This window comes from Anguilla anguilla, chromosome 2, assembly GCF_013347855.1.
Source record: "Anguilla anguilla isolate fAngAng1 chromosome 2, fAngAng1.pri, whole genome shotgun sequence".
NCBI classification, from domain to species: Eukaryota; Metazoa; Chordata; class Actinopteri; order Anguilliformes; family Anguillidae; genus Anguilla; species Anguilla anguilla.
Window position 1 is genome coordinate 33,047,880 of NC_049202.1, and position 19,379 is coordinate 33,067,258.

Genomic DNA, 19,379 nt, shown 5'->3' on the forward strand with positions numbered 1-19,379 from the left:
CCACAAGATAAAATGCACTACTCCGCCATCTAGCGTATATGCCATTTCCGTGTTGTTTCAATTTGTCCTTTAATTCTTTCTTCCGTTAGTGAACCACAGTAATTCCCTTATGTAGAATGCGGCTAACTTCCCCAAAAATGAATTTGCCACACAAGTTTAATAGAGATCTTTATTATAGTGCATTTCTCAGATGTTACAGAATGGGTTAAAAAAAAAAGCTAAACCAAAGGGAAATGAACGTTTGAAAGGAAAAGAACAAAAAATTACATTTGCAGACTTTTTTCTTCAAATTTTACAGAGATGATTTCTCAAACTTAAAGCTTCACGTCTGACCCAATGGTAGATAAGTGGTGCCTACGTGACAGTTTCATATGCAAGTTCATATATGTAATTACTCATTACTTAATATTTTCAACTGGGGGAAAAGAAATGGTCAAGGAATTGTTTTTGCACTATGGCTTTCACGGTAGACAAAAAAACAAGGCCAAACGTAAATAATGAGGATCTTTGAGTTATGTATATATCATCCCACACTTACTAAGTTTGGTGCATTTTGCAAAATAACTGCGTTTGTCCAGTTGTCACCAAAAAGGCCACCGCTCCACTCAGAGATGGCGCTGGGCTGTAATTCAGAGCAGATGCACAGGCCATGGACTGCACTAGTATCACCATTGCAGTAGCAGTTCGTGGGTGGTCACAGAAATTCTCTCAGGTCATTTTTTTTTTTTTTGCTCGTTTCCTGCAATTGGATTACGTCTTCAATACATGCAGTCACAGCCATATGTAAGCGCACTGATTACAGAAACAATACCTGTCACAGCATTGCTGATGAGCTGCTTGATACAGCCCATCAAGAGAACAATGTACTATGGAACAACAGTCCTCCGCCCCAGCCAAGTCTGAAGGGAGCCGGCCCTTGCACACACTCATGTAGGGCAGCCTAGCTTCTTCCCCACGACCAACAATCCAGGGAGTGTTCACTCAATCCACATTTCCCAGGGAGGCAACTGTGGAATGCCGACCTGCTGTTTCCGTGAGCATTATAAACCTTCCGTAATGGAGAACTAGAGATGTTTGCTTAAAGCTGGTGCTTAGGGTGGGGTGGGGGGGGGGGGGGGGGGGTAGTCCTGTGGCTCAAGGAAGCGGTCGATTCCACAAAGTTGCCTACATGGGAAACGTAGACGCTTGCACTGGTGTGTTAATGATTGGCCTGTGACAAGGATGAGGTGGGCAAAGCGGGGTTGTAATTCCACGGACACAATGAAGGACAAAAAGTGTTGCTCTTGCTCAAGCCCTGCATCCCCAGCTTCTCTACAGACCATTCAAAGCAGTGCAAGTGGACGTGTCCCAAAGCCCTGCATCGCTTATGTGCTCATTCACCGACCACCACCACCACCCCTCCCCACCCCCCACCCCACCCCGAGAAATCAACACGTGGGTCATTTTGCATTTGATTTGCAACCGTACACCTGGCTCACCAGCACCACGCCGAGGCGGCGGGTACGTCTGTACAAAAAAAAAAAAAAACAAAACTCTAAATAATAAAAAACGAAAACTGAAAAGGAGGACCAAAGTGGGAGCAGCTCGCTGAAAAGGCCTCACTGTCCCTGGGCACGGCTGTGCTTCGAGCTCTCTTCCGCGGAAACAAAAAGAAGCGCCACTTTATTGCATGTTCCACAGGACAGTCAGGAAGAAATCGGCGGTTTAACGGGGGAAATCCCGAGTCAGGGCGTTAAGGGCAGCGATGCTCTCGGAGGAGCCGGCCTACCTTAACACGGTGGCCGCAGTTTCCCCGGGACTTTAACACAACCATGAACTCACCTCTAGGCTGAAGGTGGACAAGCTCCGCCCCAGACAATGTTTTTTTTTTTTAAAAAGGCTACTATAGCCAATGAACCTGGTTTTGGGGCGTAGGGTCGCTAAAGATGCATTGGGGCTCCGCTCGGAAACGAACGAGTCGAGGCGAGCGCTTAACTGAGCCAGGATCTGCGCCAAAATAGAATGATCTTACTGATGGAGCACAGTCGGCGTCCATCTCGTACGCAGGCCCAGACCTGTTGCTACACCATTTCTCTTTGTCATGCTGGAGGGTGCAAACGTCAATGACAGACAAGCAGCCGAAATAACTGCACGCTGAAAAAGCAGTCGAAGGAGACTTGCGCTGCTCGGTTTTCATTCGGGTTTTAGCAGTTGTGGCAAAAAACGCGCGTGGAGGAATGCGCGCGTAGAACCCGATGCACGTAGCATTTCGAGGAATACAGGTCAAAGCTTCTAAAAGGCCAGCAACCTACCGACCCCGGCAGCCTGTCAAAACCCTGCCCGTCTTCGACGGCCGGCACACTCGACAAACGATACCTAGCCACCGCAGCGGAACAGCTGGTGCTCCGTACGACCGCAGATACCACCGAGCTGGCGGCCTGCTGTCACCGACGGTCCAAAACATCAGTCTTTACCGGTGTTCTGGAGGGCTGACGTCTCCATGACTTAAGCGACAAAGAGGGGGAGGGGGGGAATCTGCTTTTACAAGGTGACTTAGCATAATGGGAGTTTTTCCATTAAAGGTAAACGGGACAATTGAATTAAAAATGTTAACCATTGTGTTGTGTTCCATAGCCTCACTCAAAAAAAAAAAAAAAAAGGAAAGAAAAAACTAAACAGGTAGTGTTCATCAGAGAGCCAGGGCTTTTAGTTGCAGGAGTGGGGGGGAAAAACCAGGATGATTTTCCAAATGATGCAAAGAAGGATCTAGGATGGAAACAGCATTATGACTCTTCCAACCTGATACAGGTCACAATGTGAGGGTGGGGCAGGGGGTTCAAACCGACAATGAAACATGCACGTCTCTCCAACATTAACACTGGTGGTGTAAATCAGGTTTCTTTTTTTTTTTTTTCTTTTTTTTTTCCTTCCTTTTAATTTTTCTAAATCGTTTTAAAAGATGACAACACTTGCATCCTGGGTCTTTCTTTGCCTTTGTGAAAACCGTGTTTGCTCTATTGCGGGGCTGGGCTGGGGGCTGGGCAGAAGAGGCGCTCTGGAGAGCCAGACTGTGGTTTCCGCGGGAGTTGTGTAAAGGCACGCCAGGGCTGCTCCCACTGCCAGACACGCAGACGCGCTCTCGCGCTCACACAAACGCACTCACACGACCACACTGACACACGCGTGCAGGGCAGCACTGGCCAGAGCCCTGGAGGGGGGCGGAGGGGCGGGGGGGGGCTGGACATGGAGAGAGAGAGATACAGAGAGATAAGTGAGATGGGGGGGGGGGGGGGGGTGTGGGGGTGGGTCAAAGCTGGGACCAGTGCTGCCCCTGTCACTGCCACTATGGAATGGATCATTTCTGGTTCTTGAGCTGGTTGGAGAGCCAGTCCAGGCCCTCGTAGAGGCCGTCCCCGCTGGTGGCGCAGGTGGCCTGGATGTACCAGTTGCGCTGGCGCAGGGCGTGCAGGCCCAGCTTGTCTGTGATCTCCGCCGCGTTCATGGCGTTGGGCAGATCCTGTCGGTGGGGGGTGGGGGACAATGAGTTTAGTCGGGGGGTGAGGGGGGCATAAAGGAGACTCAGACATTTGCATGACAGGATAAAATCAACTGAAAATTTCTTGCTACCCAGAACACACCGACATTCCGATCTGAGTAAACGCTTTTCTTTCCTTCATTTTTAAAATAGGCTTACTACATGAATGCTTGCTTCTAGACCTGGGTCAAATACGTATTTGTTTAGGATTCAAATACTTTTCTGTGCTCTATTGATCTTGCCTGGTGTAACTGAGCCAGCCAATATGTCCAGAAAGCAGGGTTTGCACTTTTTGAGAGTATTTCATTGGTTCCAATAAACCAGACAAGATCAATAAAGCACAGAAAAGTATCTGAATCCAAAACAAATGCGTATTTGACCCAGGTCTGCTTACTTCACCTCAATCTTGAATTATAAATAACTAACATGGAAATAGACTCAATTAGGGCCATGTTAAAATGATAAATAAGCCAACACGATCACATTTTACGTAACAAAACGGAATTCGGAACGGGACCGGCGATATCATTTGAGAAGACTGACGAGAAAGGCTCCCGAGAGCTATTTGTCTAACGTAACAGGCCCGAGAGCCTCAGCCAAAATCATAAATTGTGGTTTTAGAGCAGCATTTACACTTTGTAGCACGTCGTTTTCCCCGTCTTTCAGATATTCTCCTCAGACAAACCCAAAGAACCATCATTGTGGCGATCAAACGATTTTGCAATTGCTGCACTAGCCCACTGTAGCATGTCCGTGTGTGCTAGCTCTGAGACTGCGGCAACCCTAGTTGCATCCCAAGAAGAAACAGATGCCGTTTGCTCCCTAGGCCTCAGGCAAACTTTCCCAAGCACCTACACCCCAGAATGGAGCAAGTTTGGGTCTACAGCTAGAGTAGGTACGTGGATGCTTCAAACAGAACAGAGAAAAGCCAATTTCAAAGCGAGGGAAGTCATTCTAGCAAGTGGTTGCCAGTCAACTCAGTCATATATTAACCAAATGCCAGAGACAGCTAGCTGGTTAAATTCTTACGGGGAAACGCGTCTGTAATCTTTAACAACCGAGCTAGCTGGCACATTTACAATTAAAGATTACCAAACCTTGCTCACTAGCTAAATGAAAATGTCAGTAGCATAAAATTATTATGACGGGCATGTGAGGCCACTATTAAGAGGACTGCAACGCAAGTGCAAAAATAATACAGTAAATGACAGAAGTTAATCATGGTTGACTTGACAAAACTTCAGACTACTAAAATAAATCTCCCCATTTTGTCCATGTTCTTTGTTTACTGGTTAGAAAAGGCTGAATTTCTTAAAGATTTGGTCTCTGTTTATTCATTGGGCTGTTTTCAAAAAGGGAAAGTTAGAAATATTAAATTATACATTTTCTACAGTGAGTTTCAACTACAACTACACCTACCCACAATTCGGTTATGAATTGTGATGGTTTTCACAAAAATGTCTTGTAGCTTTCTGCCACAAACAAAACACATCATGGTTTTGCTTCTCCTTCCTTAACCCTGCGCGTCACGTGGACCTCAGAACAATATTAACAACCACTTCACACATGCACGCGAGCCGACTAGGGTGTGAACACGACAGATAAAATAAACAGAAGAATTTCTATTTTTGAGTTAGAAAAGAATATGACCTTGGCAAAATGCCACGGTCACATTCTTTTAATAAAACACTTTTATTTCTTTTAAAGATGCAGATTAAACATCAAGATGTGAGAGTGGAGGCAGGTTTACTTTGCTGTTGAACATGAATGAGTTAGGGTTAGGGTTTGAGACACAGGCTATTCTGCGTGCAGATATTCGCACACCAGCAGGGGGCAACTTTACGTCCAGTGCTGAGGTTGAAAGCCGAACATTCTGTCGTCACGGAACATTTGTCGTCACTACACTCCATTTCACACCTCTTCAGTTTAAAAAAAGCCATTTCAGTTTCAGTGCATGTTCTCGACTGGTCCAGACAGTTTTTAGCCGATATGGCAACGAACCTCTATACAGGGCTGCACGATATATCGAATCACATTTTTTTGTAATGAGGAAAAACCACTGCCATGTGGCATATAGGCTTCTCCCAGAAGCATTTAAAATGGCCTCTGGTGTTCGGCCATGTACCACAGCATGAGGTATGATTAAAGAATTTTTTTTTCCAAAAGTAGGCAAACAGATCACCCATGAGCCCAGTTATTAAGACACAGACAACAAAAAAGAACTGATTTGATATATTGTGCAGCCCTACCTCCATACTTCCACGGCGAAAGTTAGTGCAAAATGAAAATGACTATTTCTGGACAACTCTAATGGAATAGTGGCCAATATAGACAAGCCAATAGGATAGTGCGAACGCAAGCAAATATTCCAGGTCATCGCTAGACTCAGAACTGCAGACCCTTTCCCTGGAATGACAGGGCGAGCGGCCCGAGGACTGACGGGACAGAGCGGTACACGCGAGGGAGGCGCGGCGCCCACCTGTTTGTTCGCGAAGACGAGCAAGACGGCGTCTCGCAGCTCGTCCTCCGCCAGCATTCTCGTCAGCTCCTCCCGGGCCTCGTTCACACGCTCCCTGTCGTTGCTGTCCACCACGAAGATCAGCCCTGGAGAGCGCGAGAGAGCATGTTAGAGAGTCAGAGTAAGTGTGTGTGTGAGAGAGTCAGAGTGTGTGCGAGAGAGTCAGAGGGAGTGCGAGAGAGTCAGAGGGAGTGCGAGAGAGTCAGAGTGTGTGTGTGTGTGTGTGTGTGTGTGTGTGTGTGTGTGTGTATGTGAGAGAGTCAGTGTGTGTGCATGTGAGTCAGAGTGTGTGTGAGAGTCAGAGTGTGTGTGAGAGTCAGAGCGTGTGAGAGAGAGTCAGAGCGTGTGTGAGAGAGTCAGAGCGTGTGAGAGAGAGTCAGAGCGTGTGTGAGAGAGTCAGAGCGTGTGAGAGAGAGTCAGAGCATGTGTGTGTGTGTGAGAGTCAGAGTGTGTGTGTGTGTGCGAGTCAGAGTGTGTGTGTGTGTGTGTGCGCGAGTCAGAGTGTGTGAGAGAGTCAGAGTGTGTGAGAGAGAGTCAGAGCGTGTGTGAGAGAGAAAGGCTCAGATTCAGGCTTAAGTCCACAAAGTCAGACAAGCTGAGGTCCCCAGACCGACGCCCTCACCTTGCGTGTTCTGGAAGTAGTGGCGCCACAGGGGCCGAATTTTGTCCTGGCCGCCGACGTCCCAGACCGTGAAGCTAATGTTCTTGTATTCTACTGTTTCTACATTAAAACCTGTAGAGAGAGGAGAGGACAGGGTTATAGCAGGAGCGCGGGGGCATGTTCCGCGGGCAGCTCTCTCTCTAATCAGCAGGCCGGGCCTGCGCAGCGCGTCTCGTCTGCGGCAGGGGGCTGCGCATTCCCGCATGGCCGCCCGGCCATTATTTATTTAAACCGCACGAAAGGCAGACGAACGGGGAGAGCGGGGCTAAACGACAACCGAGCGCGAGGCGGCTTTCGGCCCGCCGAGGGCGAGGAGGGGGCCCTGTCCCCTGTCCCCCCCCCACACCCCCCCCCACCCTCGCGCATTCCCCAGAGAGCCGCTCCATTTCTGCGCGTGAGGCCGGACGGAGAATTTAATATCGGCTCCGATCCGAGTCGAGCAAAGAAAACAACGTCCGGGGGGGGGGGGGGGTTGTGGGTGCTGCCCAGATGGTTTTGCGCGGCGAGGCGGCTAGCGAGAACCTCGCGGCGTTAGGGCTGCGTTCGAGACGTTCAGAGGGGGGTTGGGTGGTGGTGGGGGTGGGGGGGTTGGATTTGCCAAATTCAGAAGGGAGGGGGGGGAGCGGGGGGGGCCGGCACGGGCTCGCTCACCGATTGTGGGAATGGTGGTGACTATCTCTCCGAGCTTGAGTTTGTACAGGATGGTGGTTTTCCCGGCAGCGTCCAGACCCACCATGAGGATCCTCATCTCCTTCTTCCCGAAGAGGCCCTTGAACATGTTCGCAAAAACATTCCCCATCTTGATTTATCTGCGGGGGGAAAAAAAACAAATGAGGAAGGTTTAGGCACGACTGGAACCTTAGTTACGGTCTGAAGAGGCTTCAGGGTGGTACAGTATCCTTGCAATGCATCACAATAGGAGCGTGAATAAAAATGTCATCAGGCATCGAATACAGCTCTAGACTTAAGCTCGTACTTTTACCGAATTATGTGAAAGGGAAAATGCACTTTCAATGGCCGCTGTGCGTAACGCAGGAGATCATTACAGTGCATTCCTCGTAACTCCACACCTGTTAAGGACACCTCAAGGACAAGAAAGACTGGGTCCTAAATCATCCAAGACGTGCGCACTCGTGGTTCCATTTCTAACCTGACAGCAGGCTTCTACGAATCTGCGACCGCAGTACACCGATGACTGTCATTACTATGGCGACAGCGTTCGTTTTGAGCCTCGTTCTCTGTAACGTCGCCGACGACCGCATCCTTACACAGAGGCGTCTTTCACAGTTTAAAAAAAAAAAACAGCTTTGTCCGCACGCGGAGCTGTCGGGATTAATGGCTCGCACGCAGACCGTAGCTCTATTATAACTCCATAAAGGAGCGGCTCTTGTCTGTGCAGCGGTCCCACGAGCCCCTCTGCCGCGCAGGGCAGGGTTTTAACGGCGCTGGTGCAATGCAGAGACCAGGTTTCCTCCCCCCCCCCCGCTGTTTGCTCAAGGAGCAAAAAAGAGCAGGATCCGCCGCTAACAGCGCACGTGGCTCTCCCGGCTCGGGGGGAAGCCTGCGGCCGTTTCCTCACCTCCCATTGGTCAGTGACGCCCGGGCTTTTGCGCAAACACCGATGCGGCACCCGCAAAAAACCAGATAAGCCACACGGCCGCTCGGGCCCTCGTTTTGCGGCCTGCAAGTGATTCTACAACGCAAGAGCTCATACGAGTGACGCCAAAAAGTTTTCACTCTGTCTTTCTAAAAACGGGCGTGCGGGCGCTGGGATTATAGATTTAATGGTTCATTTTCAGGCGGGTGTTACCCTCCACGAAAGACAGCAAAACAGTACCAGCAAATCAGTTTTGTTTTGTACATGGTAGGGATGTAACTGTTCATGCATTTAAAAAAAAAAATTTTTTTTTTTTAAACCCCCGGTTTCTCGCCCGTGTTCGGTTCAAAAATCCTTCGAGTTATCGATTTATATTTTCAGAATAGTAAATAACAACTTTGTCATTTAGCCTAAAGGTCATATTGGCTATTTCTTTTTGATGTTCACAACACTGAAGATAAAGCATATGGAGGAGAGCAGCTAACCCGGCCGGCTTTCGTTTTAAATAAATAAATCCCGCAGAATTATTTTCACAGGTGGAAGTTGCAGCGAGTGCAGTTTACAGCAGAGGTACCGGTCGGTCAGCGAAAAAAAGGCAAGCGAGCGAGACAAACGCGCAGGTGTAGGATCCTCCGACATCGATTCGGCCTGCTGTCGGGGATGGAGCATTATGGATTTAGCAGTAGCAGTGGCAGCAGTAGCAGCAGCAGCGATGGGGAAAAGATGGTGGATAAAACACCGGTGTGCGCGCATTGCTTCGTAACATAAAATAACAACGAGAACAGGACGTTCGGCTGACAACTGACATCAGCACTGAAGTCTACCTAGAGCTCCGTTTACCTACAAACTAGATGGTACCTAGCACCGTATCAAGCCTGGTCTTGAAATCCCCCCCGAGTTTCTCCCTCCTCTGCGTGACTTGGCAAGCTATTCCACACACCGACTACTCTGTGAGGGGAAAAAAAAATACTTCCCAACATCGGTGCGGAATTGACCTTTTGCTAATTTTTCATTTATGACCACTCGTGCTACTAACAGAACTCAACCTGAAGACACACGGCTTCTGCAAGTGTGCCGTATGCCAATAGAACGCGTCAAGCGCGACGGCCCGTCTACGTCAGCACCACCCTGGTGTGCCCATTACAAGCACCACAAGTACACATGTGGTGATTCACTTTTTGAGACTCAAGTTGCAACCATCTTCTAACTATTTTGACACAACAAATTACTGCATTTAAATGATTAGAATTTTCAACATTGTCAAACGAATGAAAATAAAAACAGTGAACCGAATTGGGTTCTGTGAGCCGTTGTACCCCTAAGCACATACCCACATATGCGGTTTAATATTTGTCGTTTCTGAGGGCTCCCAGGTTCGGTAATGGATAACCCTGATATAACAGTCCTGAATGTTTTATAGGCGCTGTCCACTGACACCAGGTGAAACACAAGGCTCCCGTTTTACATTCCTGGCCTGAGAGACAATGCAGCCATTAAGCAGCGGCTGTGCGCGCCACATTTAGGCCAGCGCAGCGGGAAAGAGGATCCTGTCATCTGGTAGAACTGCTGAGGAGGAAATGGGACAGGTAACGCTACACCTGTAAAAGGATCCAGGACTCTGCATAAATGAAGAGGAGGGGGGGGGGGGGGGGGTCACTAGCGCCACAGTTCAGTACTAAAGGTGCTGGCCCACCTTCCCCCTCTGTAGGCCACTTAGCAACAGCCCTGACCAATCATTTCTCAAAAATATCAGTTTATGGCTTTCGAACGTCCTCGACTTCAGGTACAGAGAAATTGCTGAGATTCTTTTTCTTTTTTGGTTGCTTTGTCTGCTTATTGCATCACACAAAAGGACCTGTGGTGCATTCACGTCATTCGTTTCCATCAACTGTTACATAAATTTAAGTGTCAAAAACCAGCCAGACAATACGTTGCACTGCTCTCTTTTCACAACCTGTCAGACAACCACAGCCTGTAACCAGAGAATAACCTGAAGCAGTAGAAGACAATTATTCAGACAAAGAGTGTGTGAAGGATTAGAGCACCAATCCAAGTTTGCCATACCATTCAGCGGAACACGGTTACAATGAATAAAATGACAACTACATTTGACGAAAACGAATTCCCATCTTTCAAAAATGCGTCAGTGGCCAGTTTTGCAGTAATGGCACCCGCCTCCAGGGGCACATTACCTCTACGATCCCTCACCCACACACACAACCAACCTGACCTGCTTAACAAACCATTGTCTCAGTTGGACAAAAAAAGCATTCAAAGCCAGTTGACTTAGCATAATGGCGACCATTTTGGATCAATTAAAAGTCAAGGGCCCCGTGCTTTGCAGGGGAACAAACGCCACAAACCGCACGCATCGCCTCTGAACAACAAATGGAAATCCTCAAAACGTTCTTCTATGAGGAACAGCCATTTCAAAGACGTCCAGGGCTGCAGCGCTCGTCACAGCTATATGACAACTCGAGCGACACCCATTTCAAGGCGCCTCTCGCAAGCACCTCACCCACTTCGCCAAATATGACTCATATCGCACAATCCTGAGGACAACAGTAGAGTCGACATCAGAACTTGCACAATAAGACTGAACTGACATTCCAATAGGTTGCATGAATTAAAAGACAAAAAGCGGCACTGAACGCAATTTACGACACCCAGAAAATACTCTTTAGGTTCACAACTTGGACTAGTTTCCATTCCTCTTGGGACCAAAAAAAAAAAAAATAAAACCAGTGACACATCAGGAAGGAGTATTACACATTCCACATATGGCTCAGCTGAGTCCTTACACAGTCATAAGGGCCTGTCTGGAGACTTCATCACACAAGCAAAACGTGCTTCATGTCAAGGAGCAAGGGTCCCTTTCACCAGGAACTGGAGAACGTTTGCCCCCCCTCCCGAGAAAAGGGAAAACAAAAAAAAAAGGGAAAGAAAGCAGTACTAATGGCGGGGGACAGGATGTTATCATACTCCAGTGTTCCGAATGATGACGGCACCGAGGTCATCGCGGAATACTCCCACGTGGACCGACGGCAGTCATCTCGAATGGGAGACGGTAGCATAACGGGGTGGCTTTCATAGCACAGAGCCAGAGCTTTATTTATCAGCTCATTAATTAATAAATGGGGCCCCTGGCAATGAATTATTGACAGAAGACAAGAGAAAAGTGGAAAATGCTTCCACATTCTCTAAGACAGTCGAGTCCTCAAATATGCCACACAGTCATTCAATGTTTCATATCTCCCAAAATGGAAAATGTGGGAGTCAAATGACCTTCCCCATAAAAAATGCTGCATTATCAGAATGTAAAAAGAAGAAAAAAAAAACTAATAAAAAATATTACTTTTCATCTCTGTAATGCAAAGCCCTACCAGACATCTTTGCTGCTAGTCTGTTTTTATCAAGACCCTTCTGATCAGAATGAACATCGCCTTCTGCAGGGCACATCAAATTTCAGGGGCCATCTCATCTCAAAAACAACATGGTAGAAGGCACATGAACTTCCACCGGTTGTACAAATAGCCACCCCATATCTCCCAAGCAGGAAGTTGGTGCGAACAAGTTAGGAAGCCCAGAAGCGTGTTCCTTAAAGACTAGTGCAGACTAACAAAAATGAAGTACAACTGATAAAACATCCACTGTCAGCACAAATTCAATTCTTTTTCCCTCTGTGAAAGGCTATTATCTGTAGCACATAAAACCCGAATTACCACACCCCTATTGAGGCCAACGTGGGTGGGGCTGCAGAGGCCTGCTCACTATGAAACCAATTCTGCTTGCAGGCCTAACGCCAGGACCTCTGACAGTTTGCTCCCTTTTTCAGTAAGGTCAAATAACCACCTTCCTTAAGAAGAGATATAGTACATAGCTAATAAAACTGCAGAGAAAACTTGAGGGAACTATAGTCACCAAGATGGAGGAATCTCCAAAGGGGGAAGTGGCTGTTGAACAGATTACAGAAGGAATGTCTGTCATCCCCATATTAATAGATAATAATATGAACTCACCACCCCTATTCAAACAACATAAAGAGTGAATAAATTCCATTGACATGATCCAAACCGCATATTTGTACTGAAAAAAAGCATAACCGTACTAAAACAATAGCCAGAAGCATATCACATGATCGACTCTTTCCAACCAGTCTCTAAGAGCAGCGCTTTATTAATATGCATTTAGGACTCATTCATAAAGGAACCTTATAAATTAAAATCAGTAACTGTAGGATCTAAATTCTGCCTCGTATCCATGGTTGCTATGATATAGGACATGTGGTTTAGTGCTAAGGTAGGAAACTTGTCACTTGCTTCCTCCGATGACAAGTTCAGTCAAGGTAAAAGCTGAAAGTAGACTCTTAATCTAACTCGTTATTGCTCTGAAAGGATTGTTTTTTTTTAAATGACTGGTGAAAAAAAGACAACATTAACTACTGAACTTGGATTTGTTAAAGCCTAAACTAAGCATGATTTTATGCAACGTTAGTAAGCATTTTATATATATTTTTTTTTAAAGTTAAACGATAGCTGGATATTTATGATTTACATGTGGGACTTATCTAGTTATGTGAACAAACTCATGTTAGCTAACTAACCAAATTACAATTTAGCGCTAATAAAAGCCAGCTAACTCCACAGGAAAGAATAGTATTGACGATATACCGCCTAGTTAGCTCCAGTTATCTTTGCAGTGCTAGTTAAATAGCTTAGCTTGATAGCAGCATGAAATTATTCGACAACGATGGTTAGCAGGTTTACTAACGTTACCCACATTGCGGGCCAAGAAGCTAACGTCACCCAACTTAGCTAACTAGCTGATATATATTTATTTTAAATACACTTACGACTACGTGCTAACTAAATTAGCAAAAAACAACTATGCGTAACGTCAAGCATAAACGCTTAGCGACTGCGCTTGTGCTGGACAAGGCCACAGCTTGATACGAACCTAACGTTAGCAAACACATCTAGCTAGCTAGCATGTTAGATAAAACCCCGACTAGCTAAACCAACGTTGTTTTCTTATGACCAGACAGAGGCTTAAATTAGTCTATCGTCACTTCTGAATTAAAGATAGTAAGTCTAAGTATATACATAAACGTTAATTAACAGCCACCATTATGGAGATCGTCAAAATAAATAAATAAACGTTACGTGTTCTACAAAAATGCCACTTTAGCTAATTTACACTGAGACGAACGAAATGTTAGCTCAGAGGGAAATGGGATTTTCTTACAGCTACATATCTTGCATACATAGTAAGTCCGTAATTAGCTAGCTATTCCAGCTAGCCGACCATTCGCTAAGGATTACCGAACGCTAGCCCTTGGACAAATAGACCGCTAGGTAGCCAACTAGTCTAACGTAAGAGTTAATTGTACATGACAACATTATAACAAACAAACCGAATAGCTATATGTAAAATACATAATCTGCATTGTAACGGAACGGCATGTCGCTTTAGATACAATTCCAACGTTAAAATAGCTAATGTTAGTGGCAGTGCAAATTGACGTACAGATGGCTAGCTAGGCTTGCTTACACCCCATTCGACAGCTAACGGACCAGACGCGCATGATGCGGTACAAAAGGTGAAGTTACCTGGACATGTTATTATCAAACTATAGAAATATATACTGACACAACTACACACATATACTTGCTTACAACCCACAGACACACTATACGTATTTGAACGGTTTATATTCACCTCAGAGTCGCGGCTTCTGGATCTTTCTCTCGCGTTCCGCTTCTCTGCTAATAACAAAATGGCGTCTTTCGAGAACCAGAAGAGGGTCACGTCACGGACCCTACCCATAGTACAATGCCGTCCAATCGTATCGTCTATATGGTGGTAAAACGTCGTCACCCCTGACAAGTATCCAATAGGCATACAGATATTCATTGCGGGCGGTAGTGGAGAAAGTAGTTCCAGTTTTTGCCTACAAAATGAAAGACAAGTCAGACCTCAGGCGAGGTATTCCGTCCCCGCCCTAAGGATATGTTTCCGGACCCGGCGGACGTGGAAAAATGCCAGCATCAGCGCAATATCGCCAAGAAGAGTTCAGTAAAAATCTGTGGTCTCCAGTGGTTTGGCAAACAACGCAACCAGCCAATGTTGCTATGACATCGTGTCCACAGTGTCCCATTGAGAAAATGGTAAATTCCAGGTTGATGTACTGAATGACTGAACTTGACCAATCCACCAACGAAGTGCATTATGGACTGATAATAAATAAGTATCACTTGAAGCAGGTAACACAAATATGTTTTAACATTGCTGAAGTTTGCATTAGGATGGTCTAACTGTGCTCAGTCAAATAAGATATTCATGCCACACTAAAAGTTGATGGAATTTTTGTTTTTAAACTTGATTCACATATTGCAAATAGTGTACCCAAATCTCGCAAGAGCCACATTCAAAATGCAAATATAATTTCCAACCTGTGCACACATACATAATCCCACAAAATAGGACCACTTTCTGTTACTCCCATTGTAATGTTGTGCTGTGTCTTCAGGTCACTTTACAGATCCTAGAAACTCATTTAGTTTGTTTGGTTTTTTTCTCTTGGTTTCCTGATTTCCACCTCTTCTGACACGAGAGCTCAGGCATTTATGGCTTTTGCAAAGAAGGGCCTCTGCTACTGCACTGGGCCCCTGATATTTCCTTATTATACTCAATGTCATATACCCTTGCTTCCGAGAGTCTGAAATGTTGGCTGATGAGGCACAGGTCTTTTCTTTTTCTGACTGACCTTTAGTGACAGCAATGCTCCCAATGTGGTGCTGAACCTGTCATAGAATCTGTGAGAATGACAGTCCTGGACTAAGTCCTAGTGGGAGAATATACAGCCTGACTACTTTTCAAGGGCTTGTACAAGGGCCTCTTATACAAATTGAAGCCTACCTATCGGCAGGGATTTTCAAACTTGGTCCTGAGGACCCACTGTATGTGATTTACCATCTAAAGGCCACATTATAATATAAATAACAACAATACACACATTGAGGAATAAAAGTCTCATATTTATATTCAATGATTTTTCAGGCAGAAATATTAATAATTGCATTTTCTGTAATGGGCTGGGCCAACAGTTTCCCTTCCCTCTGTGGTCTGATTGTGCATTGTGCCCTCCTGTGTCTCGTTAGTGTCTTGTCTATTTAAGTTCTTTTCTTCCCTGACTCGGGTGCTGGTTCCTTGTGTTTCTGCTTGTGTTTTCGTGTGTTTCTGCCTGTGTTTCCGCGTGCAGCTTTGCTTCAGTGTTTCCGCCGGTGAGTTCCTGCCCTGCCCGAGTGCTGTTCAGGACCTAGCTTGAAAGCCTGTGTCTACAGATTGAGCTGAAAACTTTCCAAGTGGAGCACCATGCAGGATTGTCAGGGGGCATGAGGAGACATGTTTACTCTTAACTTTACGATCTCTGGTGGACTGTCAGGTTGGAGACCTTTTGTTGTTGTTTTATAGGTTCACACTGTGCAAACCAAGGTCGCACAGTTCATTTGACAGCTTGAGTTCTTGTGTGGTCAGTTTCCAAGGGTTATTTCACTTTCTGGGTTTTTAAAAAGGTTATTTCAGCTTCAGTTTTGATTAGCCCGGACAGTTTTTGTACACAGGGATGATTATTTAAAATGGTTACAGAAGTTTCAGTCAACTTTACAGCTGTACAGGGCTGTATAACTCTTCTGTTCACAACCTGCTTTGGAGCTACTTTTAAGTGTTTTTTTCTTGCTTTAGGTCACAAACCCCAAAATGTCCCATATGTACTATTATAAAGCCAGCAGGTCATCAGCCTTATTGTGTTTGATCTCTTAGGTATGTGATGAGCTGGTTTCACTGGAGCAGTAACTACAACAGCAAGGCAGACTACAGAATCAGAAAGAAGCCATAAGTAAATATCAGGCCTTTTAGCAGTACAGTTTGCTGGTCCTCACCCTCCTGAATCAGCTGAGGATATTTCATCAAAGGGCCAGTATAGCAGTTGTAGTTCATAACTGCAACTTGGAAAAAAAAACAACTTGTCAAGCTTATCAATAAATTGGAAGCCCGATAAAAAAAAATTAGATGTACTAGATGCAAACACTGGAATTAGAAGCACAATTAAAAGCTAGATTTTCTTATTTCATGGTAGAGTGTGTGTTCAATAACAGGAATATCGCAGAGATTCTTGCATAATTAACAAGTCCGAAAATGTGTGACCGATTCCAAGGATTAATCTTTCAGCACAAGCAGAAACATACCAACGCCAAGAGACAATATTTTTGTGATGGAGCAAATATCTAATCTAGCACTGCTCTTCTGGTTGAGAGTGAGTGAGAGAGAGAGAGAGAGAGAGAGACCCTTGAAATTGAAAAAGGCAGGCAGAAAAATTCATGGTTACCAAAAGAAAAACGAATGTGTGGTCACTGTGAGACAGGAGAGGTGGAGACAGAGATGCACTTCCTCCTAAACTGCACAAAATATACAAATATAAGAAAAATATATTAATACAAATTTTCAGAAATTATTAAAAAAAACTTCCAATCTTTATCAAAGAATGAAAAATGCGCAGTCCTTTTAGGACAAGGACCAACAGCCGCAATTGCAGCTCATTATGTTTCAGCTTGCCATAACCTGAGAGACACTGAGAGACACTGAGTGACCATCCTACGATGCTTTGGCAATATGTACGTATGCATTTCCTGCTATCTTTTTTTTCATTTTCTTTTTTTCTACATTATTATTATTATTATTATTGTTATTATATAGCCTACTCACTGTGGCCATTACCACACTGTTAATTGCATTGCTGTCGTTACCACAATGTTGTTTGTATTTCATGTTGTTTGTATTCCTATTCCTGTTTCTGTGTGTACGCTTTGGCAATATGTACAAACGTATTTCATGCCAATAAAGCATTTTGAATTTGAATAGGAGTACAGTGGTTGGGGGAGTGGTATGCAAAGTGAGCAGAGGACAGGTGGTCCAGCAGCAGGTAGGGATTAGGTAGAGTATTTAAATTAGTTATTTAACCTCTTTGCATTTGTCTTGTAGTTAAGATTGTGTCCACTAGATGATGCTATGCCCATGAAAGAACAACAACCATTTCAATGAGACTGGCAGCCGCATTGGTGCCTGAACAACCTATTAATTATTTTAATTTGCCATAACAACAAATGGGATTTTATCCTGGCAAATATTTAGTTGACAATTGATAAAAATGTTCAAGTATTTGATTAATTTTCATCTGTAGTGCAGTCCTAATAAAGTGTAGTCCTAATAAAATATTCCTTTCAGCCCTTATGATTCACAAACTCAGTTGACTTGTTTTGCTGTGCATGCATTAACATTATATCTGTTACACAGACACTGTAATAAATGTTGATAATGATTTAATAATGCATTAATTAAGTATTATTTATGAATTCATTTTTTTTGCAGATGCTCTTATCAAAAGGTACGTAAAAGGTTATCATGCCATTTAATTAATGTCACACAGCAACAAAAACAATTGGTTGCACAATAGACATACATGTAGGATAATGACTTATATGTAATGAAAAAAAAAATTAATGTGGCATCATAAAATTCTGTGGGTGTTTCACTGATGACGCGAAAAAATAAATTATGTATATTTTCTTAATCATTTACATATCTCATACCAGCCAATAATATTTACAGAAATCTTACAGCCCTCTCAGTTACATGAAATTCTCATGTAAAGCATTTGTAAAACTCCATTACCTTCCAGTGTTGCTCAGTTGAAGTCTGTAGGTTTTATAGTTGAAATTTTTTTATCCTGGCCTCCTATTTAACAAATGAGAAACAACTACCACTATCAAGAGCTCACAGTCTATCAGTCAAACAATATGTTCAAACTGAAGCTCCACAGTAACAGATGAAAATTTTGTAATGTAAAATCTGAGCCATTTAATAGGACTTGGTATCAACACCTGAAGTGGTGTGGGAGAAAACTTCTATGAGTACACCTTATCCACGATTTTACTATTAAAGAAGAAGTACAGAGCATCTTTATAAGCTCACAATATTCCACGTCAGGATGGGAACTTTTCTTTGTAATGTTCAAACAGCAACAGAAGGCTCAAGATTTGCGGTCACAGAGCTGATAGTGTCTATTAGCCCTGAACAGACAAAACTATAGGGCTGATGTGCTGAAAGATAACGGACTCTTAATTAAAAAGAGGAAAGGCGGGGGGGGGGGGGGGGGGGGGGGGGGGGGGGGGGGGGGGGGGGGGTTGCCATGGTTGTCTTCAAGTTAAAACCCAGTGTTGAGATAATCTATAAATAAAGAAATCAATGTGAATTCTCTACCACAGCCAGGAAGGGAGTTCAACAATAGTATCCAAAAACAATGCCAACTTGAACTCACTTCCACCTGATCTACAATTACATTCATGAGCAGTGACAAGTACTTCATACTACACTACATGGTGAGATTATTATTAACATTATCAGTATCAGTATCATTATTATTATTATATGAATGACTTTAAAAGCCTTTGGCTGTCAGCCAAAAGACAGTCAGCCACACACAGATGTGGTGCACAACACAGGCAGGTGCAAAATACCATGATATAAACTCCTCCTCATCATCATCATCATCAATAACATCATCAGCAATAGAATAAGCATTAACATCACACCCACAAAGTGGTAACAATACCTAACTTAAAATACAATGCCAAGCATAAATACCCCCTTGATCAAGAATGTGTTCATGGTTTTTATTTCAAATTCACAGTAAAATGACCGGTGTTAATTCAACTCTAACATAGAATTTGAATCCAACAGGGACCATATGCACTCTGCAAGAGATAATTTAACATTTTACAACAAATAGCTGATAAATCCCTTGACTGTGCAGTCACAGGTAGATTTACCTGTCTTATTCACCCCAGTGAAAATGGTTCATTAAGCTAGGGGGTGGGCCATCTCACAGGAGTTGGCCAATGAATGTGCTGCGCGATCCCAAGAGGCCAAGCCCCCTCTCGGGACCGCGCCTGCCATGGGGTGAATTGGGCACAGGTCCCTTTAAGAGGTGCGCTGGCTGCGGAGTGGGGACTTCTCAGCGGAGAAACACCGA

At 44.6% G+C, this 19,379-nt stretch overlaps 1 protein-coding gene across 1 annotated transcript; it reads right to left on the reverse strand.

The window, feature by feature from the left end:
- Positions 1-155: 155 nt before the first annotated feature.
- Positions 156-14,131, reverse strand: arf2a (ADP-ribosylation factor 2a). Its single transcript, XM_035404200.1, has 5 exons — positions 14,009-14,131; positions 7,345-7,502; positions 6,655-6,765; positions 5,994-6,118; positions 156-3,496 (listed from the first exon to the last, which is right to left on the reverse strand). The coding sequence occupies exons 2-5, from the start codon at positions 7,490-7,492 to the stop codon at positions 3,335-3,337; spliced, it is 546 nt and encodes a 181-aa protein (XP_035260091.1). The 5' UTR covers positions 7,493-7,502; positions 14,009-14,131; the 3' UTR covers positions 156-3,334.
- Between the last annotated feature and the right edge of the window lie 5,248 nt (positions 14,132-19,379).

Excerpts from the sequence above, each read along its gene's own strand:
- arf2a (XM_035404200.1), bottom strand. The coding sequence starts at position 7,492 with ATGGGGAATGTTTTTGCGAACATGTTCAAGGGCCTCTTCGGGAAGAAG. Across the intron at positions 6,119-6,654 it reads CTACTTCCAGAACACGCAAG|GGCTGATCTTCGTGGTGGAC; the intron begins GTGAGGGCGTCG and ends CGCGCTCTCCAG. Across the intron at positions 3,497-5,993 it reads TCGTCTTCGCGAACAAACAG|GATCTGCCCAACGCCATGAA; the intron begins GTGGGCGCCGCG and ends CCCCACCGACAG.